This window comes from Sceloporus undulatus, chromosome 1 (assembly GCF_019175285.1).
Source record: "Sceloporus undulatus isolate JIND9_A2432 ecotype Alabama chromosome 1, SceUnd_v1.1, whole genome shotgun sequence".
In the NCBI taxonomy this organism is placed as follows: Eukaryota; Metazoa; Chordata; class Lepidosauria; order Squamata; family Phrynosomatidae; genus Sceloporus; species Sceloporus undulatus.
Window position 1 is genome coordinate 269,233,500 of NC_056522.1, and position 24,571 is coordinate 269,258,070.

The 24,571-nt window shown below is 39.6% G+C and overlaps 1 protein-coding gene across 2 annotated transcripts in view; it reads left to right on the forward strand.

Annotated features, from left to right (window-relative positions):
• The window catches only part of TSPAN32 (tetraspanin 32), a 60,962-nt gene that overhangs the window by 17,641 nt on the left and 18,750 nt on the right, over positions 1 to 24,571 (forward strand). For both annotated transcript variants that reach the window (XM_042445626.1, XM_042445627.1), the window contains exon 4: positions 1,782 to 1,856. In XM_042445626.1, coding sequence (XP_042301560.1) covers positions 1,782 to 1,856 — 75 coding nt within the window. The remainder of the gene's footprint in view (positions 1 to 1,781; positions 1,857 to 24,571) is intronic.

Here is a 24,571-nt window from a genome sequence, read left to right on the forward strand (position 1 = left end):
CCCAGAATTCTATAGCACTGAGCCATGGTAGTTAAATCAGTGCCCAACTGTGTTATTTCTGCAGTGCAGATTAGACCACAGATGCATACATCACAGTAAAGTAAAATGGTAAGTTTCACGCAAGCTTGTTTTGGACTTGGTTGACTTGAACACAGTAGCCAAATTGCCATATCACACGGGTATTCTTGGAAATTGAGATAGCTATATATGCCTCTGAAAGGAAGGTAGGCTTTTAGTTTTCTATGTAGAGCAAATGATTTCGCACTTGGAAATGTTGCCCTGCTTTCCCCCATTGGATTTACAACAGGCAGCAAGAAAATCCTGAGGCTGCCTGGGCTCCCCAAAGCAGTTTTGGTGGCCTTCAGAGCTCCAGACTCCTTGAACCACCCTTTTTCTGGCCAAAAAGAAGTGGATAAATTGCTTCTCCAAAGCAATTTCCCTTTCAAATATATTGTTGCCTCCCTGCACTGCTAATTCACATCAGTTTTTAAGAACAGAATGGAGTTCTGACCACTTTTTGCTTTGGGTTTTGTTTTGTTTTGTTTTTGTGTGTGGCCTATTTGGCAATCTGACCGATTTCCAGGAGAGTCCTAGGGGCAAAAACTGGCCCACAGATCTCCCACAGTTGCCAACTCCAGTTTAGAAGCAGAAGTAATTTGCCAATTACTGGGGAGGGCGGAGTGTCACAAGAAACTGAATTACTATTGCCTATCTGCTTGCATATCCATGGATGCAACACAGTGGGATGGTCTCAGGCATGAGGCCCATTGAAATGAAAGCAAATTAGTACAGTGTCTTCTAGGGATGGGAAGGTGGGAAACAGACAGGGAAGCAACTGAGAACTGTATACTTGGAATATGATAGTTATTTGAAAGGCTGAATCCTGCCAGCACTAGATTAAATACATAAAGGATGTGTTGACTGATGTTTGCTTTCAACAATCTGACAATAAAGGCAAAGGCAGCACATATTTTTGTTTGAGGGTATTTTTGATCAAATGTCTAAATATATTATTAAATTAAACCAAAAAGAAAGAGAAAATAATAAAGTATTTCCTTGTGTGTTGTAACTACCGCATTTTAAATCGTAAGTTGTACTCTTCATACAATATTTCCAAAACATTGCTTTAGGCTCTGATAACATGGAAAATTGGATTACTTAATTGGTTGTGAGCCAAACAATAAATCAACTAAAATGTTTTAAAGTGGGGGGGGGGGGGAAGAGAAAGAGAATCTAAATGAACTGAATGAATGAGCTGCTTGTAAGTGTCTCTGAAAGCAAGTGACGGATAGAGCCAAAGAAAGAGAAGGAAGAGGTGAATGTGTATGGGAGCAGTGGTGTGGGAGACAGAAGCATAGAAGATAGGAAAACAAAAAGATAGGAGGGGGAGATGGACGAAACAAAAGGATTACAGAGAAATAAAGGGGAGAGAAACAAAGGGGTTGCAGAGAAAAAGCATACATGTATTACGGATGGGGACAGACTTTCCATTGATTGGCAGGGCAAGTGGGTGACCCAGTTGTTTCATGAATATATGAACATGTTGGCAGCAGGCCTCAAGTATATTTAAATATTATTTCATTTGTACAATTGAGAGTAGGTTTAACAGCTGTTTTTACAGCTTTCTTTGTTTGCATTCTGTCGAATCAACAGAGGTGCTGTGGGTGATGAACTTCCTATTGCATAAATATAGAGATAAAATTGCTTATAAACAAAAATACTAGAAATAGCAATCTTTTCCAGAAGTATTCATTCTAATATTTCTTTTTGCTTATCCATAGGGGTTCTTCTGTTTTGCTATAGTGTTTTGTGTATCAGTACAAGCAACATATTGGACAGTTACCAACAGTGCTTTGGTAAGTACAGTTTCACAACGAAACTTTAAGGAAGCTACTAAAAGAACATTACATGAATACAGCAACATGCACTGATTGTCAACATTATTATTATGTGATTTCACATATAAAGGCAAAGGTAGTCCCTTGATATGAACGTCTAGCCATAACCGACTGTAGGGGGTGGTACTCATCTCCGTTTCTAAACCAAAGAGCCAGTGTTGCCCGAGGACTGCTCTGGTGGGCATGTGGCAAGCGTGACTGCACTGAATGCTGTTACCTTCCCACTTAAGTGGCACCTATCTACTTGCATTTGCATGCTTTCAAACTGCTAGGTTGGCAGAATCTGGGACTAGTGACAAGAGCTCACCCCATCATGCAACTTTCAAACTGCTAGGTTTGAACTGCCAACCTTCTGATCTTCCAATCATCAGAATTGGCATCCTAACCACTAAGCCACCTCATCCCAGAGGATTTCACACATACTGAGTACAAAATTATTGTTAATGTAAATCAAGCACTTTAAACAAATTTCAAGTTTTTTCAAGCATTGTTATCTATATGTATCTATAGCAGGAGGAGTTTTTCATAAGGCTTGGTTTTCAGACTTTTTGGTCACTCTTCTCTGGATACATTCCAGCTTGTCAATGTACATCTTAAATTGTGGTGCCCAGAACTGGACACAGTAACTTAAATCACCTGAAGCCAAAGTAAAACATTAGGACATTGCTATCAGTCTTAATTATGCATACACCTATTCCTAAATATAAGAATCATGGCTGGTATGGAAGGTAGTGATGGAGCTAAATGGTAGATGAATGCTATTTATGAGAAGTCTGAATAGCAGGATTTTATATGTGCATCTATGGATTACACTAACATTTTTATTTACATAATGATACTTTTCCTATTAACTTTAAGGCACTAAATTATAAAAGATTAAATGTGCTTACTTCATCTGCTATAGGTTATACATTGCAGGCTTGCATTTACATTGCACGAAAATTGCATCTGTGGTCAGAAGTGCTGGAGAACATGATATTTTGATTGCATTGTCAGGCAATACTGCCCAATAGAAAGTTCTTTCCTTTTAGTACCCAGCAACCCAAGAATTGACTTACATAACAGAGAATCTGATTAAAACCTCTACAAAGTTGCTTCAAAATATATAGAGTCAGGAGTTCAGTGGATGAATTTGAAACTGAGGTTCAGCTTTTAGTAATGAAAACATTTTTATTTCACACATCTAAGAATGATATGCATTTATATTTATTAAATGATAAAATATTTTATTTAATAGTAATATGAAGAAAGTTTATTTTGTCATATAAAAGTTTATAAGTAATCAAATGAAACAATAACAGCAGTATAAATGTTCAAATGTTGAGCAGTTAATAGGCATATAAAATGCCAAACTGATAGGTCTTCGCTCGTCTTTGAAAACCCAAAACACATGTTTTGTTTAAAAGAGTGCCACTGAAATAGGTTATATTGTTCAAAAGATAAACAGGGCTTCCCAATCATCTCTCTAGTTTGGTATGAAAACAGGTTTGGCGATATATATTCCCCCATCACTAAATCAGTTTTTCTATGTAACAATGAGTAGCCTAAAACAAAAACAGAACCAGTATCATTAATCACACATCTTGCAAGCTGCCAAGGAGCAAGCTGGCCATGAAAGATAATGCAATAATTAGCTATATGGTCAGCAAGAGCTGGCCAGATAAGTTTAAGATACAAGGAGAACATGATTGTTCTCAAGACAACACAAGACAAGACCCCACAAAGCTCTACTTAGCAATTATCAATGCATATATATATATATGGTAAGTGAGAATTGGCCTGGACTATAAAAATGTTGCTATAAACTAAAATATTGGCTATACATGCAAAAAATGAGCAATTATTGCATAACCAGAGTTGAAAGTGACCCCAAGGTCATACAACCCTTTAGATTCAGCAAATCCACTACTACAGCAGTGGATTTCACTACATTTCCTATATTTCCCTTTGATAGATGGCCATCTTGCTTGTACATAAAAACCTCTCATAAGGGAGAGCCCCTCACCTTTCAGGAAGCCTGTTCTACTGTTATGTCTTAATCATTGTAGGCAGATTAATATGAGCTACAGGCTGTACAGAACTTAGGAGCATGGTCCTATCAAAATGCTCATGACAAGTCAAGCTCCATGTGCCTAAATGCTGCAGTGGAATTTGAATCGGGGATAAAATTTTAAAAGCCTAGATAGGGTCCTCCATCTTTGGGAAGTCGATTTTCCAGTGTCACTTGAAAAACCACCAGTTGTGGGCTGTATCTCAGAGATGAAGTCCAGGGTCTGCGTCTCAGACCTTTCCATCTCACAACAGCAGCAGTTGATGGGAAAAAAACTGACCTGGGTTGACACTGTTCACTGCAATCTCCTCCTCCTCCTCCTTCTAGCATCTTATTTACATGGCACTCATGGTCAGGAACATAGAAAGCTACTGATGCTCATTTTATTTAATCTTATTTTCTTTTGAGAACATGCGATCTTTTTCTACCCCAAAATTGTGCTTATTCCTAAGTGTTTAGCATTCCAGCAAGAGAAGCAAACTCCATTGATCCCTATAGTCCAGCAACAGCTGGCAACTCCCATATCAACTGGACAGTGAATCCCCCCTGGTCTTGAGTATGAAGTTTAAAGAGTTATTCAGTTATGAATTCTATCCACAAAGTACATTCAACAACTTGTATATCTTTTTTAAAGTTTGGATAAAACCCAGAACTGGGGGTTCACCAGTTACAGGGGAGTCACCAGACACCACAGCTTTAGCTCTTAATGACGTAGTGCTTTTAGTTTAAACTGTGAAAGCACTTGTGATTGGAATATGTTTTAATCAGTGCTGGCAAACAGGAGTGTTTGTAGTGCAGTCCATATAAATAAGACATACTGAGTTGAACTGGAGTTGCTCCCAGACAAGTAAGTGAGTGTGAGATTGTGACCTGATTCCTGATAGAGATACACAGCAGAATGACTTGTCTAGAGGCAAAAGCTGCCCTGGATTTGCCTTGTTCTTAGTAGGAGAAAGAAAACCTTCCCCTATGACTTTCTGCTGGCTCAAACATATAAAAATTACAGAACTTGGGAAAGTAACTTTTCAAAACTTTAGTTCCCAGAATTTCCCAGCCAGCATGGCCTTTTAACCAAATAATATCACTGCAGAATAGCTGCCAGAGCTGGACTGTGGTTAGCAGTCTCCTGTGGACCATGGAATGAACCATCAGTCAGAATCAGAAGACAATCTGGGAGTCAGGATCAAATAACTAGAACTCAGCAGTACCTTGCCATGCATGCAGTGCTCAACTGGCACAGGGAACCCTTTACACTCCTTCATGCCCAGAAGGATTCAAAGCCAGCTGAAACAGGTGTGATTCCTCCATCTCTATCTCTTGATCTGAGGAATTTGTAGGTCCATTGCCATTTGTCAGTATCAATCTGTTAGGAATTCTCTAGTTAACAATGGCACCTTTTCATCCTGGAGAGAAGTGACCAGTGGGGTCCCACAGGGGTCTGTCCTTGGCCCAGTACTGTTCAACATCTTTATCAATGACTTGGAGGAAAAAATTGGGGGAAAACTTATCAAATTTGCAGATGACACCAAATTAGGAGGAATAGCTAATACTCCAGAGGACAGGATCAAAATTCAAAATGACCTGAATAGACTAGAAAGCTGGGCCACAGCTAACAAAATGAACTTCAACAGGGAGAAATGTAAGGTACTGCACTTAGGGCGAAAAAATGAAATGCACAGATATAGGATGGGGGATACCTGGCTTAAGGAGACAACATGTGAAAGGGATCTAGGAGTCCAAGTAGACCACAAGTTGAACATGAGTCACCAGTGCGATGCGACAGCTAACAAGGCCAATGCAATTTCAGGCTGCATCAATAGAAGTATAGTGTCTCGATCAAGGGAAGTAATAGTGCCACTATATTCTGCTCTGGTCAGGCCCCACCTGGAATATTGTGTCCAGTTCTGGGCACCACAATTCAAAAAGGACATTGAGAAACTGGAGCGTGTCCAAAGGAGGGAGACTAAAATGGTGAAGGGTCTGGAAACCTTGCCCTATGAGGAACGACTTAGGGAGCTGGGGATGTTTAGCCTGGAGAAAAGAAGGTTAAGAGGTGATATGATAGCTCTGTTTAAATATTTGAAGGGAAGTCATATTGAGGAGGGAGCAAGCTTGTTTTCTGCTGCTCCAGAGACTAGGACCCGGAGCAATGGATGCAAGCTGCAGGAAAAGAGATTCCACCTCAACATTGGGAGGAACTTCTTGACAGTAAGGGCTGTTCGACAGTGGAACACACTTCCTCAGAGTGTAGTGGAGTCTCCCTCCTTGGAGGTCTTCAAACGGAGGCTGGATGGCCATCTGTCGGGAATGCTTTGATTTGGATTTCCTGCATGGCAGGGGGTTGGACTGGATGGCCCTTGTGGTCTCTTCCAACTCTATGATTCTATGATTCTAATCAGGATAGAGATTATAGTAAAGAAACCAGAAGAAGACTACGAGCAGGAAGGACAGCTTTAGACAAGATACTAAAGTGGAAAGATATAAAACTGAACACTAAGATTATTATCATCCAAGCCATTATATTTTCCATCGCCATGAATGGATGTGAGAGCTGAACAGTGAAGAAAGCAAATACAGTAAAAAGAAAATCAACTCAGGCCCTGTGCAGACCATCCATTAACGCTGGTCTGGGGGCAGAGCCAGGGCATGGCTGGCATCCACATGACGCATGCCCCGACTCTACCTCCAGGGCACTGTGATATCACATGCCACTCTACATGGTGCACAACATGATGGTGCTCCTCCGGCACTGAGTTCGCACGACACAGCACCAAAGGAGCACTGTAAAGCCACAGCAGTGCAGCTATCACACCCTTTGCAGGGCACAGAAAGGAGGCACTTTTTGCAGCTCCTTTTTGTGATTTGCAAAGGCCAGATTGGGGCTGCAGCATGCAGTCTCCACAGTCCCAATCTGGTTGTAAAAGGGGGGCTGGAGGCCACCCCTTCGGGGCTGACTGCACAGCCCCTCTTTTGATATGTAGTATTGGAGAAGAGTGCTGAGGATACTGTGGATGGCCAAAAATTCAAACAAATAATTCCTGAAACCCAAAATAGATAGATAAATGTATTACGATCAACCAATCAAACATCAAATAAACATCAGTCAACAAACATCATAATAAATCACAAATAAAGATCATAGTAAATTATCAAATTATAAAAGTAAATGATATTAATTAAAAATTCAATTACAAAATTATATTAAAAGAAAAGATAAAATTTAAAATTTAACAAACCCGAGATAATGAAACTGATGCTGTTATATTTTGGCCACATCATGAGAAGCCACAGCTCATTAGAAAAGACAATAATGCTAGGGACAGTGGAGGGCAGTAGAAAGAAAAGAAAACCGCATATCAGATGAATAGACTCAATCAAGGAGGCCAAGGCTCTGGGGTTACAAGACCTGAGCAGAACAGCTGAGGACAGGAAATCTTGGAGGTGTCTCTTTCACAGGGTTGCCATGAGTCGAATTAAACTCAAAGAAAGTTAACAACAACAACAGGAGTCTACAGGGTTGCTCACCTTAGTATCCAAATTCATGGGCAATGATGTAGCCTAACAGCCAGGCATAACATAAACATTCCCCATAAATAATCTTAAGTATTGGAATTTCAAAATATTTGACACAAAACAATAAAACATATGGCTTTATAATCTTTTAGAGTATATTTACATTGTCTAATGAGTAACATGCATTTCCACTTTCCATGAGGAAGATCATAGCCATCTAGTCTAGGCACATTTTTTATCTAAAACTTTCCATTGCATGTAAGGAATCAGAACTCTTACATCATATTGAAACATGTTTGATTCTTCATTTAGTCTGGCACCTGGAATTCAGAAGTTTAGCAATGGAGAGAAATGTGCACAGACCCCAGCCTTCTTGAAATTAACCTCCCCATCACAGTGTCAAAAATAATGTATGGGTTAAAGCATTTCCCAAAGAACCATATCCCATTTGATCTTGAAAGCTAAGCAAGGTTGGTCCTGGTTAGGAATACCATGTGCAGTAGGCTATGTTTCAGAAGAAGGAGCTGGCAAACCACCTCTGAGTGTTCTTTGCCAACAAAAACCCTACAAAATTCATGGGGTTGCCATAAGTCAACAGATGACTTGAAGGCACAAACACGTGCACGCACACACAGTATTCATACCAAAGGCCAATCCTTCAGAAGCTCTGCTCACACTCTTTCCCTCCCTTAATAATTGCATTTGTTCTTTTTGCTAGTAAATACTGAGGGGGAATAACCTATCTTTAGCAATGAATGCTATTTCTAGTTAAATGCTTGCTTCAAGAGAATTGTGCGCATATATTTTCCTACATACACAGGCCACAGTGGTCACCTCTGGCCTTCTTAGTCACTTTTAATCCATTCTGTGATAGAAAGCCAGTTTGGACCTCCTTAAAACTCCACCTTTTTGGTGTTTACCCCAAGTCCTGCTCTAAAGCTAGCATGCTTTTAGATTGCACTTAAACAATAATTAATGAATGCATCAAAGCCACAGTGCCAGTGACTAAAATTGCCTCTGGCAATCAACAGTGCAAGAGACAAAAAGCCATGAAAACAAGAAAAATGCCATTGAAGTTTAAATGAAGCCCCCACTGTAACAGAGAATAGCTCAAAATGCTTGTGTTTTGGACTAGTACAAGAAAGTCCACTCACCCTGTCCTAGACTGAGATTTATGTCAGGCCTCTTGATTATATATTATTACTTGCTGCCTTCCAGAGGGGGAAAAGATTAATAATGTAAATAAATCACCTAAATAGTTCATTTATGCATTTTATGTTATCTAACAAGGAAGGCATCATCCCTTTGAAAATACTGGAGCAAAAAGGTGATGCACACTGCACAAGGGTAGCCTTTACTGTTACATAAGGATACTGCCTTTATTTATTATTTATTAAATTAATTTATTAATATATTTATACACTGCCCTATATCAGGGTTGCTTTTCCACTGCATCTTTATACACTAGGGTTTCTGATGGATTGTTCAGTGTTGTTCTGATGGATCTGCTGTAAGACACTACCTTCCCATCTATTGTGCTCAGTTCTAGTGACAGACCAGATGGAAAGCACATGACATTGTTGAATGCTGAAAACAAGCAAGCAAGCAGATCATCTGGCATGGCAGATGCTACTATGCAGAGCTTTCTCTAAGTTATTGCTTAAGTATCTAATAGTGACTCTTTTGGCCTCCACAAGCAGAGTTCTGCCACATGAGAATTCGCTATTTGAAAGCACTTTAACTTAATAGATGATGAAACATTCTGTTCCATATCTCTAAGGAAGTTGCACCTTAAATCAACTGCATCCAATAATTCTGTTACTCAACTGCAATCATGGTCAGTGGAGTCACCTTGAGTATTTTGGAGCATATATTTACCTACCTATACTTGTACTTAGGTCGACCACAAGTATAAGTTAAGGGAAGGTTTCAGGGTCAAAATAATGGATTTTGAAATGAACCATGGATAAGTCAAGGGTAAAACTTAGGTGGCTATAAGGAAGAATGGAACAGGTAAAATACCACTTCCATCCCTCCTTCTCTTTCTCTGGACCCCTCCCAACCACCTAACACCGATTCCCAGGTGCTGAGGGAGAGGTTTTAACAACGGATTGAGAAGGAAAGCAAGTGCTGTTAAATGAGGTGTTTTTTCCATGGGAAGGAGGCTTGCAAATTGGACTGGAGAAGGAAGCAAGTGATGTTTAAGGAGGTGTCCCCCCCCCCCATGGAAACAGGAGGCTTGAAAATCAGGCTGGGGAGGGAAGCAAGTGGTGTTAAATGAAGTGTTTTTTCTATGAGAAGAGGAGGTTTGCAAATCGAATTAGGGAAGGAAGCAAGTGGAGTTAAATGAAGTGTTTTTTCCATGGGAAGAAAAGGCTAGCAAATCTGACTGGGAACTTCTTACACACACACACACACACACAGAGAGAGAGAGAGAGAGAGAGAGAGATGTCTTCAGGCACCAAGAGTGGAGCATCAGGCTGGCTAATTTAGGACCTTTCCCATATATAAGTGAACCCATAATTTTAGGCTCAATTTTGGGGCATAAATTTCTTGACTTTTAGTCAAGTATATACAGTACATACTGTACAAGCAACTACTGAGTCCACCTGATGAATTGCACATGGAGAGTCAGTTAAAAGTAGATAATACAATGAAAATATGTTTTACACTGTTTTTATATTTTCTGTACACCGCTATGATCTCCAAGGAATAGCGGTATAAAAATAAAATTAATAATAATAATAATAATAATAATAATAATAATAATAATAGACAGTAGTTGCATTTAGCTTTATTTTTCAGTATTTCCTATAGAGTGTCTGTCTTTTAAGTCCATGGTTTTCAGGGTGGGCCTTTATGGAGAGGTGCAGGACACACTGCAGGGTGAAGTGCATATTATGGCATCAGAAGGGACTGGACTGGGAAACAGGCAATGCTACATTTATTATATTCCCAACAATGATTTAGCATGATTGCTACCCTGATATGTTTTGCATTGATAGTGTAGAGAGGTAGGGATAAAATGAGAGCTTTAGATTACAGCAACTCTTCCAGCTTTTGCATTCTTCCCTGTCTAGGCGATTTTATGAGGGTCTCAAATGCCCAGCTGTTATTCTCTTCTAATTCTAGGAGTGGGCTGTAACCTCTACTGGCAGTTAACACACGAAAATGGGGTGCATACATACAGAGGAGGTGTACAGGAGTTCTGTGTCCTTGCTTGTCAAAGAGAGGTCTGTCAGTGAGTTGGAAAGGTAGGAAAAAAGAGGAAGTTCAGAAGGAAGTTGGAAAGCATTGGAAACTCTGTTTTAAGCCAGTTTTGAAATACAATGCCAAGAAAGTTTAAAATGGTGTTTTCTGTCATGTTTATCCTGAGTGATAAATAAACTGCATGACTTCATATAGGGCTAGTAAAAATGTAATACTGAGCCAGGGGTTAGGGTTATGTATGTGAGCCTTGGACTTGTGTTCTTCCACTCCTCTTTTCCTTAACACAGCTGTGAAGAGGAGGGAAAAATGTATACGAACATTTGCATAAATATTAACAGTCTCAGCTGGTGGCTTCCATATCAGTTTGGTACTGGTCTCACCAGGTTTTAGCCTAAGATATAAAGTTGCTCGTTTGGAGATAGGGTTCAGCACCTTGAAAAGCTCATTTGAAATCTGGACTAAAACTCAAAACTACTTCATTGCCCTACAAGCACGGAAGCTGCCAACTGCCACTGAGGATTAGAAGGAATATATTAATTTAGTTCCTTCATTTTTAAAAATAATTTCTTGATCTCAAAAGAGTTCTAATCCAGACCAGAGACTAAAGGTCAAATGGGGGGGGGGGGTGTAGTAAAAGAGCTTAAAAATAACAGGAGCTAAAGAGAGAAAATAAGAGTAGAAATGTGACTGAAAAGAGGTGAACCTCTTTTGTTGCTGCTGCTTCCTGTCTTCTCCACCCTCACCATCTTCTCTCAAAAATTCTTCTAGTTGGCTCTTCTAGGAGAGCTATCAGTTGTTACAATAGGGAACCTTTAAAAGCTCTTCCTTCTGTGCTGTTCCTTGTTGATGTGTGCCTGTGCTGAAAACTTTTGGTGACCCTAAGGATAAGCTAGCACAGGGTTTTCTTGTTAAGTACAGTGGGCTCTTTGCCTTCACCTAAGACTGAGATTTAAAGCCTGGTCTCCAGAGTCCTAGATCAACACTGAAACCTCAACACCATGCTGTTCCTTAGGGTCACATCTAAATCTTCTTACTCTCAATTTAGATGAGAAGCCCATTTATTGGTAGCCATATTATGCTGCTAATAACTGGCAATGAAGAAATTCATTGGAGGTTTTGGTTTTCAGTTTCTGTATTCCTATCCAGCATTATTTATATCCTGAAAATACTGCTAGTTCCTTTTTGTAGTGTCATCTACTCTACCCTGTTGCAAACATCCTTCTACTTTAGCAAGTCTATTAGAAGGGAAGTGTCACTGAATGTGTCTCTTAAGATTATTTGATACTCTCCACATTCATTACTGAGAGGGAAGCCAACAGACCCCTTTTATTTCCTAATGTTGTTTCAATAACTGCTGAGTAGCCTAGACAAGAACCATATTGCTAGCTTTTACTGTTTTTCCCTTTGGGAGCTGAAAGGCATATTTTGATTTTAATTGATATTCAACTATCTCAAGCCAGAACAGTCAGCCTTCCTTATGCACAGATTCTTTATCCATGGATTCAAGCATCCACAGTTTGAAAATATTCAAAAAATATATAAATTCCAAAAGTCAAAGCTTGATTTTTGCCATTTTATATAAGGGACACTGTTTTATTATCTACTGTATTGTATACAATAGGATTTGAGCATCCATGGATTTTAGTATCCAAAGGGGGCCCTAGAACCAAACCAAAGTGGATACCAAGAGTCCACTGTACTGAAGAAAACTAAAAATACAATCAGTATTGACAGATAGATTAATGTGAGCTAACAGTGTGCCTCGCCATATGCGGGCACACTATATATGGCATTCAGCTTATGCTGAAGCCGCGCAGCAACAGGGAGAATGGTGTGTGCTGACATGGCACAAGTGCACAGCCGTGCCATGAGAAAGGGCCCACTGTACAGCAAAGCAGGTTATTATGGGGGCATCATGGGGGGGGGGGTTTGCAGGGGTGTGTGGGCTGCAGCAGGTGACACACTATGCAAGGAGTGACACCATTGCCACCCAAACATCTGCCTTTTGGCAGGAACAGGCTGTGATGTTTGCCTGCGTCCCTTTAAAATGGTGAAGAGGTGATGTGAGTGGAGAGCAGAAGAGGATGGCCCCAGATTTTTTTTTTTTAAGGGAGAAATTGAAAAATATTTTTTAAAAGATAAAAATGTTTTTACTGTTAATTTTTCTTTTTTTAAAATCATATCTTACCACATTTTTGCTTTAATTACTTGAAACGGTGTACATGTAAATACATTCAGATCATGCATATGATATTGTAATTTAAAGATATAATTTTAATTTGCTAGTTTGTTTATGTCACAACTATTACATTCAATGATCTATGGGAATTATGATTTATGTGAGTAGCATTAGTACAAAAATCAACTCCCTTGTTGCAACAGCTCCATTGGCTGCCAGTCCATTTCGCGCACCATTCAAAGTGCTGATTTTGACCTATAAAACCCTATACAACTTGGGTTCAGGTTATTTGAATGACCGTATCACCTTGTATGAGCCTCCAAGAATATTGAGGTCGTTGAGAGAGGTCCTTCTCTCTGTCCCACTACCTTCTCAGGTGTGTTTGGTGGGAAACAAGAGAGAGGACCTTCTCAGTGGCTGCTATCAAGCTCTGGAACTCCCTCCCTAGGAAGGCCAGGATGGCTCCCTCCCTGCTGTCCTTCCAATGGCAAGCAGACATTTTTATACCATCAGGCCTTCACATGACATGGATACTGCTTTGTTTTTGTTTTAAGGAGTTTTAAATTTTAATTTTTAATAATGTAATGTTTTTAATTGTTTAATTGTCTTTTAAACTTTTTATTTTTAATGTTTTATACTGTTTAAACTTGGACTGTTTTAGATTTTTTTAGCCACCTTGAATCCCTGTTCTGGGAGGAAGGCAGGATATAAATAAATGGAATAAATAAATAAGTCCCAATTAAAAATGGTGTAGGACAGCAATGGAGGAAGTGGCAAGCCCTGTCACCCTCTATTTCTGCCTTGTGAAGGAGCCCCACCACCTTGAAGGCATCCATCATGGGTTGAATCTGCAAATCATACTTTTTTTGTGTGCTAAATATGGTTTGGGAAGGCCTAGAGTTATTTGCAGTTTTCCCACTTTGACAGTGGCCCTGAACCCCTAACACCAGCAAATGTGGAAGTCTGACTGTTTAAACTGCAATCCACTTACCAGAAAGTAAGACACATTAAACTCAATGGGCTTGCCTTTGAGTAGAAATATACAGGCTTGCACTCATAGTCTACACAGTATGCTATTGTTTTCTGTCACAACAGAAAACCCTTTTAGACAGTCTCTTTGAAATGAGGCTTGGAAAAATCATGTTACAGTGGTTCCAATCCTTCCTGAGGAGGCAGAAGCAGAAGGTGGTGCTGAGGGACTTTTGTTCACTTCTTAGCCACTGACATTTTAAATGCTTCATCTTATCCATAATGCTTTTTAATATCTACATGAAAATCGGGATTTGGGTCAAGGTGTCATTGGTATGAAAATAATGAGACATAGTTCCAATCTCTTTTCTGCCATGCAATCCCAGAAATCTGTTTGAAACTCTGGATGGGTGTCTGAGCAGCTCAGAGAAGGGGGAAATTGAAATGTTAGCAAAATAAAGATTCATCCAGGTAAAACAAAATTACTTTGGTTTAGGAAATGTGCTAATTTTGATGGAAGTTGCTGCTTACAAAAAAATCTTTTTCAAACACTTGCTGGTTTGGCAGTTTCATGCTTGTCTAGAGAAAGCTGAGCTAGCTACAGGTTGAGTTTTCCTTACTTGAAATGCTTGGGACCAGAAGTGTTTTGGATTTTGAATTTTTTCAGATTTTGGAATATTTGCATATACATAACTTGGAGAGAAGACCCAACTCTGAACATAAACTTCATTGACATTTCATATACATCTTGTAAACATAACCTGAAGGTAATTTTATATATAATATTTTAATAATGTTGTGCACGAAACAAAGTTTTTGTACATTGAACCAACAGAAAGCAAAAGTGTCATCGCCTCAGTCTGTGTCTCAGCCATGCATGTGGACAATTTTGGAGTATTTGGGATTTTGGAATTCCAGATAAAAGAAACACAACCTAATGAACCATGCATTGGTGATGTGCTGGGCAGCAAATGATGCTGATTTTTATTCCAGCAGCCTTTTTGAAACTGATTGTTTTACAAGAAAATAGGCTTGGGTTTTTTTTGGCATGTTGTACTATTATTATATAATTTTATTTATATATATATTTATTTGCTTGCTTGCTTTAAACCACCAAGCTTTGTGGAAGAGGCAAGATATAAATAACGTAACAGAATAGAATAGAATGGAATAGTGCACTGTGTGGGTCTGCTCTTGAAGATGCTTTAGAAACTGCAAATGGCACAGAATGCAGCATCTTAAAACAGAGAAACTGAACTTGTAGATCATATTACACCTATTCTGTGCCATTAACACTGCCCCAGTTCAATCCTTTCAGCTCCCTCAGTTGTTTGGAGCAATGAGGTCTGAAGCTGTGCCTATGCTTGTATGTGCCTGCCAGCACAGTGTCAAAGACCCCACTCTGTCGTTATAAGTGAAAGCCTTTAGGCTAATGGATTTGAAGGACAGGGCTTTCTCAGTAGCAGCACCACACTGTAGGAGTGCTCTCTCCAGAGATATACAAGTGGACTCATCACTGCTAGTTTTTTAAAGAATGCAGGAAGACAGATTTATTTCCACCAACAATGAATATTTTAATCTTTAGTTTGAATGAATGGTCATTTAAAATGTATTTAAAATGTATTTTCATCTTTTTGCCTATCTAGTAAGCTGCCTTGTAAGAGGGTCTTATGAGTTCACTCTAAGAGACAGATTAAAAATATTATAAATACATAAATAAATAAGCCATTATGCATGTCACAAGGAATCCGAGCAGGTTACAATAAAAATACAGGGAATACAATAAAATCCAAATTTAGTCCCTTCCCAACCTAATAATAAATAAAGGGAGTATGTGTTAAGCACAATATGTGATGTTGGTCTGTCTGTCTGTCTTATGCTATACAGTATATCATATATCATGAACCAATGCTTTGTCAGCTTTCGGTTAAATCCAGACCGAGTCATGACTACAGCAGACCCACTGAAAACAACTTGAGACCCATTGCTTTTAAATGCTCTATTTTAAACATGACTTATTTCAAATCCAACCCTCTGAAAATAAAAACAGTCCTATATTTTTTATTATGAAACCTGAAAAACAAATTGTCTTTTTCTTTCAAGAGAGCTTTACAGAATAATAATAATAAATAGATAGATAGATAGATAAAACTTTTATTTGTATCCTGCTTTTCTGTGACAAGACAATCAAAGCGGCTCACAACACATTAAAATCCACATTTACAGCATTGTATCCCAAATTCTCCCCACCCCTTAAAACAGGATTAAACATATTACAATTAAAATATCCATTAAAACAGAAATATATACGCGCGCACACACACACACACACATACATACAGTATAACGAGGACAGAGCGGTGGGCTAATACATGATGTGAGGGGCAGTCACATATATGTTTACACAGAAATATATAACAGTCTGTCGAATGACTCTCAGGAAATTTTGCATAATATTGTAGCCCTAAATCATTTTAGTTAATTTTTGAATACTTGAAACATATAAGAAGTGTGATGTAGTGGTGTCAGTGTTGGTCTATGACTCTGGAGACCAGAGTTTGAATCTCTGCTCTACCATGGAAACTCACTGGCTGACCTTGGGCAAGTCACCCTCTTAGCCTCAGAGGAAGGCAATGACAAATTCCCTCTGTACAAATCTTGCCAAGAAAACCCTGTGATAGGTTCACCTTTGTTGCCATAAGTCAGAAATGAGTGGAAGGCACATGACAACAACAACGTAAGAACTGGAAAAACCACTGCCCAGCAGACTAAGAAAAATCTTCCTAGATCAATTGCCAGAAGAGTATCTGCCCTGTAATCCAAAATCAAAGATGTGCTGGTTTACAGTGGATTAAACAATAGCAGGTTGTTTTCAGCTCCAGGATTTAAAGAATCTATCCAAAATGGAATTGGTACCTTGGATAGCTCCTTTCAAGGCTGAGCTAAAACCTGGCAAGGATTCACCACTCCAATGACACGGAACCTACTAGCTGCTCCTAGGGTTAAGATTAGAGATAAACCAGCAGCAGGTCCCCTCTGCTGCCAGTACCCTCTTCTGCCCACTGATCTCAGAGCTCTGCCAACAGTGTAATCTGCCAGAAGAACAGCTCTAGTGGCTAATATTTGCCAAAAGAAGAGGGCAAAGAAGCCCCAAGTTGGTTGGGTGAGGGAGGAGATGAGTCACACCAGATCCAGATTTTCTCCAGCTTGCATAAAGAGTCATAATGCTGGTGCAAAGTTAGTTCAGAGTGTGGAAGTAATTTCTAACATCTGTGCGCTGGGAAGGGTTGAGAGTCAGCACAGCTTCAACTGGTCTAGTGTCAGCTAAACTGGCCCCTGGACACTTTTGCCAATTAGGATTGTGCTTTCACTCTGTTGCAGCAAAAATTACAGAATCTCTTGAGACACCTCAACGACAGAGAAATGTATTATGGCAGAAAGCTTCATGGACCAGCGCCCACTTCATCCCTTTCATCATTTTGAACCTTCTGCCTTGGAAATCTTGCTTTGAGAGAAATCAAAGAAAGATGAATAATGCACAAAAATAATAAATAATGCATGGAGAAAAGGCACATGTAATTGAGAGCAACTAAGGTTAAAGGAGAATTTTCTATCTTTCTGCTTCACATAATTCTAGCCAAATGAGCTTGGATATTAAGTACTTTTTTGGACTACAACTTCAAAAATCTCCCAGCCAGCATTCTCACTGAGCCTGTCCTCAGTGCTGGATTGATATTGGATAGTTTCTCAGCAAGTGGCCAAAATGACCAAAGACTGAAGTAACAATGCATTCCAAACTTTCCCATATTACAGTATGTTTGTTGGCCTTATTTTGACAAAAACATTCATTCCCTGTAATTGGTTTTGTAATTTAATATGCATTAACTGACTTTCTGTTGAAATCAAAATCAATTGAAAAACATAAAACTACAGAAACATAATATTAGAGACAAGATGGATAAAAACAGTGTCAAGCAGTGCAAATTACTGACTGTGTAACTTTCCACGCAACACTATTTTAGAAAAGCTAAGAAAGTAAACAGTTTTTTTTAGAAGTCTCTTAAAACTGAGCAACAGGATGATTTGCAGGTTTTCTCACACTTGGAATTTCATAACTGCAACAGATATGCTTGTCCATCTTGGTCAGGAATCATATGACTTCTGTTCAAAGCACCCTACAATGGGAAATGGCTGAAATTTCACTATGATTCTGACTTTGGGGTTGTGGATGTTTTTGTACTTTGTTATACAACCAACAATGCTACCCCTGTATATGTTTTCTGCTTTACACCTCTTTCCTAGTGGAGGAGAGAAAAAAGTGGTTTCGATTTACAGCTAATTATGGGATGCAGTCAGGTATTATTGCAGGGAAAATGCCATCAATTCTGCCACCCGACTGCATCCCACCTAAAACCCAGCTAGAAGCCACACTCAGCTGACCGATTTGCAAAGTCAGACGCTTCCCAGCTTTACAAATCAGCCAGCTGAACGCCACTTATAGCCAAGTTTTAGGTGGGATGCAGTTGGGCAATGGAATCGGCAGCATTTTCCCTATGATAATACCCAACTGCATTCTGTAATCGGCTGTAAATCGGAAGAGGTTTTTTTGGTGAGCAATAAGCTCCTAAGTCACTAATAAAATATCGACAAGTGATAGTTCCAGGACAGAACTCTGCAGCACTCAGCTGTAACCTTCTTCCAGCTTGAAGGACAGCTACTGATGATGACTCTTAGAACATGCCTTTCTGACCAATTATAAATCCTCTTTTGGTATTTCCATCTATTCCACATTTAATCTGTTCTTTATCAAAATATAATTGGGGACTTTATCATGTGCTTTGCTCAAATCCAAATAAAGGATAATTAGACAGATTCATGGAGAATAGCCTGAATATGACTATTAGACATATAGAATACTTTGCGTCAGAGGTAGTATGTTGCTAAATGTAGTAACTGATAACACCAAGTGTGGTTGATAACAACAGCTGGAGCAACTGTGATATGCAATTTGCAGTGGCAATTTAATATACAGTAACATGAATTATGAATGTTCTTCTAAAGACAGCATAGCTCTCTGCTCTCATCATAAATAACAATTTCCTGACAGTACCAGAGCAGTAGACATAGTACTACAATTTACTATAATCTGATTCCTAGTGGCACCAGTTTTATTGCATCTTGCTTTTGTTCCTTGCCTCATTCTCCAGCTGACCTTTCATTAACAGATGGCCAATTTCCCTGTCCTCCTAATAACACCTACTGTGTTACTTATTATATTTCCAGTAACAATGAAATCTACTCTGGGATGATTATAGGTGTACCACATGTTAGGACCAACAGATCAGTCACTGGGCATGTCTGCGTCAGCTGTTGATGCATGGAGACATGTGGGAAGGAGTAGACATGCTAAGGCAATTCTAGTTGGCACTACCATCATTATTGTGGTGTTACTGATACATAAGCTAAAATGGCCTTTAGCAATGAAAATCTCTCCCTGCTCCCATTTGTTCTTCCCACTAGACTCATTTGGAAATCCCTTAATGTGATACATGAAAATTACTTCTCAAAAAAGGGATTAAGGTCAACATAAAGTTACCTCCCTTCTGTGCCTGATGCATACTTGGGTCCTGCAGAGGGATGGGTTTTTTTTGCTGCTGCTGCTGCTACAATAATAGAATTTTAGAGCTGAAAGGGAAAACAAGGATCATCTAGTCCAGTGGTTCTCAGTCTTTTCTATGCCCTTTCATACTAGGAAATGTTTGATTAATGTTTGCACTCCCTATCAAAGTAATATCATATTTGAAGATGAAGGAGTCCAATTTCTGATTTTCGAACCACAAACTGAACAACATACAAGACTGTGGGTGAACAAATTTAACTTAAAAAAAAAAAGCTTCTAACAATGCATAAAACAAAAATCTAAATTGAGCAATTAGATTCTAATTTATTCAGAAAAAAATGAGTGATGGCTCATGATTCATAAGGATACAAGCCAATCTTTGTTGCACCCCCTGAAATTCCATCTGGCAACAGCTAGGGGTGCAGACCCTCCAAGTTGGGAACCCCTGATCTAATCCAATACCTTGCCATGGAGAAGTATACAACTAAAGCATCCCTAAAAGATGACCATCTAACTTCTGTTTAAAGATTTCCAAAGAAAGAGAATCCACTACTCTCTGAGGCAATCTATTCCACTGCTGAAAAACTCTTACAGTAAGTAACTTCTTCCTGATGTTTATGTAGAATCCTTTTTCATAGAATCATAGAATCATAGAGTTGGAAGAGACCGCAAGGCCCATCCAGTCCAACCCCCTGCCATGCAGGAAATCCAGATCAAAATATCCCCGACAGATGGCCATCCAGCCTCCGTTTGAAAGGGAGACTCCACCACACTCCTAGGAAGTGTGTTCCACTATCGAACAGCCCTTACTGTCAGGAAATTCCTCCTAATGTTGAGGTGGAATCTCTTTTCCTGCAGCTTGCATCCATTGCTCTGGGTCCTAGTCTCTGGAGCCTCTTGAAGTCATTGGTTTGTGTTCTAGTTTCTGGAGCAGCAGAAAAAAAAAAAATCTTGCTTCATCTTTTACATGACATCCTTTCAGATATTTAAAGACAGCTATCATGACACCTCTCTGTCTTCAGTTCTCCATGTTAAACATACCCAGTTCTCTAAGTCATTTCTCATGAGGTTGGTTTCCAGACTTTTGATCATCTTGGTCACCCTTCTCTGGACATGTATCAGCTTTTAGATATCCTTCCTGAATTGTCGTGCTACAACTCTTTTGTGCCTTGATGTTGTTTCTGACTTATCGTGACCCTAAGGTAAACCTATCATGGTTTAGAAGGTTTGTCATTGCCTTCCTCTTAACCTGAAAGAGTGTGCCCAAGATTATCTGGTGGGTTTCTGTGGCCAATAAGGGATTCATATCCTGGTCTTCTCAGACCACTACTCCATACTAACTTCTCTAATAATGGGAGCCTCTAATTTAACCTTTTTTCTGTTACTACTTCTACTTTTCCACTTTTCCCTGAGGTTCTTGTTGTCCTCTGCCCCATCTCGGATTCGCCCCTTTTCACTCCCTGCCCCTCACTCCTGGAACCTTCTTCCCCCGCGAGCAAGAGCCATCACTTCTTTAACCAGCTTCAAAACAGAGTTAAAGACCATCCTGTTCAGAGAAGCCTTCCCAGGCATTGCATAATTGTTGCTTACTATTTGATGTTCTTTTGGTGCCTGTTTTATTGAATCATTTCCTATATTGCAATGTATTTTATATGTATTATCCTACTAGAAAGGCCCCTTCCCCACCACCACTCCCTTTGTGTCATGTCTTTTTAGATTGTAAGCCTGAGGGCAGGGAACAGTCCAATTAAAAAGATTGTATGTACAGCGCTGTGTAAATTTACAGTGCTTTATAAATAAAGGTTAATAATAATAATAATAATAATAATAATAATAATAATAATAATTTTTAAAAATGTGTGTCTGTAAGGGCAAGCTTCCAGAAGGGTCAGTTTGGAACACATATAAATGATGGGCAAGAAAAGGGTTGCCCACACATCCCACTTTTCTCTGCGCTAAATTCCCCTTGCCCCAAACTTTTTTTTTCTTCAAGCAAAAAGAGTTGATGGGGTTTTTTTTTTTACTAATTTTTTATAGTTATACTGTAGTTCTAAATTGAATTTTTGATGTCTGGATAGGAAATCTTAGGGACAGGTGTCTTAGCCATTTGAACAGCTTAGAACGGTGCAAGGAGCCTATTTGAAATAGTAATAATTTTTCATGTGACTTAAGTGGGCCTCAGACGATACACCCTTATTGTTTCCCTCAGTTCTCTCTGTTCTATCTGTTATTGATTCTTGTGTTGTGAAGATTGCCTTCAGGTCCACACTGATCGATGTGAAAGAAAAGGGAAGAGAGAAGGAATTTTTAAAAAATGGAAATCCACCAAGATCAATTGTATATTCCTAGTTAATAGTCAAGGGCTGAAATTTCCCCAAAGTCCCAGTGCTGTACATTTTTTCAGTAAACATTAAGGGTCTGATTCATCACTTTAAGGGGGTAGATACAGAATCTGTTTGCCACAAAGCCTTAGTGTATACCCTTCAACATTTCACAGTTGAAAACTGAGACCTGTGGGCAAGCAACATCAGAGTGTGATCAAGATGGCAAAAGTTATTAATGAGGAAAATACATGAACTAGGAGAGGCTGCAGCAGTTTGCTTTTGTCTCAGAAGGGCAAGATTCCACCCCTTCCTCTCTGTTTACTGCTGCTAAATTGAGTTTGCAGCAAGTAGGTTACTTGAAGTAAGTCGCTCAGTTTGCAGCAATTGCAGTAAACAGGAAAAAGAAGGAAAGTGGAAAAAGAAGAAAGAAACCAGGACATCTTAAACGCTTAAAAAGCGAGTGTCAGACCTTCTTTATGGAAACTGTTTTCATCTATTGAGCTATGGTTCTGCTCCTGTGATTGAATGCATGTACCTCAAGGTAACTTAGCATGTAGTCAAATGCTGTTTACCTCTACTCTTCCTTCATTTTAGCAGCTTTCCATCAGTCTATGTAATTATTATTTTCTATCTTCCACAAAATTATACACTGCAGTAAAAAAAATGCATAGTCAGTAAAATGCCACACATAAATTTATTCCCAGAGCAACAAGGTGGCAGATCTAATTCCTCAACCCCATTTGATGAAAATATCATGCCAATTCAGCAAGCCGCTATGGCTGGTCGTAAGATTTAGTGACAGAGACAGAACATTCCTTGATATGTTCTGAGGGGTTGCTTGTCAAGTAGGTTGTGTTTTTGGGTGCAGCAATTGGGCTAAGAGTGTTGGGGAAGTGACCCAGTTAGATAACACCAACAGGTAGCAGAATACCACAAGAAAGTATTACCCTAAATTTGTGGGGCTAGGAGAACCTCCACTGACAGCAGCAATCTATCTTTAATTAGTTTGAGGAACACTCGACTTGGCTATGCAAGAGGAAGTAACATAATTTGCAGGATCCAGCACCAGCTATACCAGTAATAACTGATAAAGATGCCAGGCATGTGAAAATATCTCCACTTTTATTGGAAGAAATATAAAGAGCATATATATATATACATACAGTAAATAACTCATCCAGACAACCAACTTACAGAGCTAACAAAATAGTAGAGCAGACTTAAAGAATTGGGAAAGGGGGTGCAGTTACCCATCCTGAATGAAGAATCCACAGAGAACAGGGAAGTAGTATCAGTGTGAACCACGAAACATGGAGAAGCAGCTCTAGAAAGCAGACATTGCAGACAAAGGAACTCAGACCAAGGCCCCAGGGTAATAGTCACAGTACATCTGCAGGGGAGAGGCTGACTGCAGCAAAAAGGTTTCACTTTAGGAGTAATATTTACAACCTTAAAACCAACCCTAATCCATGAGAATTCCCAAGTTTGAATGCCTCTAATGGAACCCAAGAAGGTTTTCAAAGTGGAGAGTTTGGGCCTTCACAGACCAGCATAAAGAGCCAGCCTTGGGGCAGAGTGGGGGCATGGCGTCTGCACGGTGGCCACCTAGATGCTGTCCCCTTGCTGCCCGCCTGACCCGATGGTGGGTGGCGTCACACCATGTCTTCAGCACTTACATGCGATGAAGAAACAGCAAAAAGGCACCACAGCAGTGGCTAGAGTACAGGCCCTTTTTTGTGTTGTGGAAAGGCCAGATTGGGGCCGTGTTGTGCGGTTGCCATGGCTCCATTTGAGTAAGGAAAGGGGTGGTGTTCCACCACTCCTTAGGGGCCATCTGTATAGCCCCCATAATGTTTGGGAAATGAAGTAGTTTGATTGTGATTGATGACGCTTCATGAACTTTACGACACCTAGACAAGATCTGGATTTCCCCAAAAATGTGAGGACAGGAAGGGGGGGTGTTTAGGAACACATAAAAGATAAAAGAAGGTTTTGGTTTTGTTTGATCTGGCAAATCTCACCTTTTGGCTGTTGGGTTCTATCAGAAATGCAGAAGGGGGGTATTCGGCAGTGTTCTTTCTTACAAGTTTCTTCCCCCCACCCCACACCTTTCTGCATGGCTGAATTTATGTGTTATTTACAATCCCTAAATCTGGTGGTGCTGTGTATGTCATCACAGACTACATCTGCTCATGCTGACACCTTAACATTGCATCAAACTGTTTATGGATTGATAACTGTAACAGGGGCTTTCAGAACATACAAAGGTAACCAAAGTACCTGTGAATAAAAGAGGGGACAATGATGCTGGGGAAGGCAGAGGTACAGCCTTCCAGTGATGCTGAGAGTTAGAATTAAGGCAGAGCTTGGACTGTGGGAAGCTTTGAGGAAGCATGGGAATAGCCACTCAAATTAATTTACTGGCTACCAAATACTTTAAAAAGAAAGGCGATTGTTTGCTCTTGGAGTATAAATGGGGCACTTTTATATTCATAGAAATGATGAATGGTAAAATTTAAAGAAATGTGTGTGGGGGGAGGGCTCTTCAGCATGATAATCCCATACCCATAACTGAGTAACTGTAACAGGAATTGGTTAATTAAGCATCCCCAGATGCTTGCTTCTTGGAATCACTGTTCTGATGAGAAACTTCTTATTCTTCTCAGAGGGATTGTGGCAGCATTTCATATTTTAACAGATGCATAAATGCATTTGAGTGTTTCTCTGGGTTCTTTTGCATAGCACAGCTGATGTCACTTCTGATAGTTTCATTTTTTAACCAATGCTGTAGATTTTGTACCAGATTAT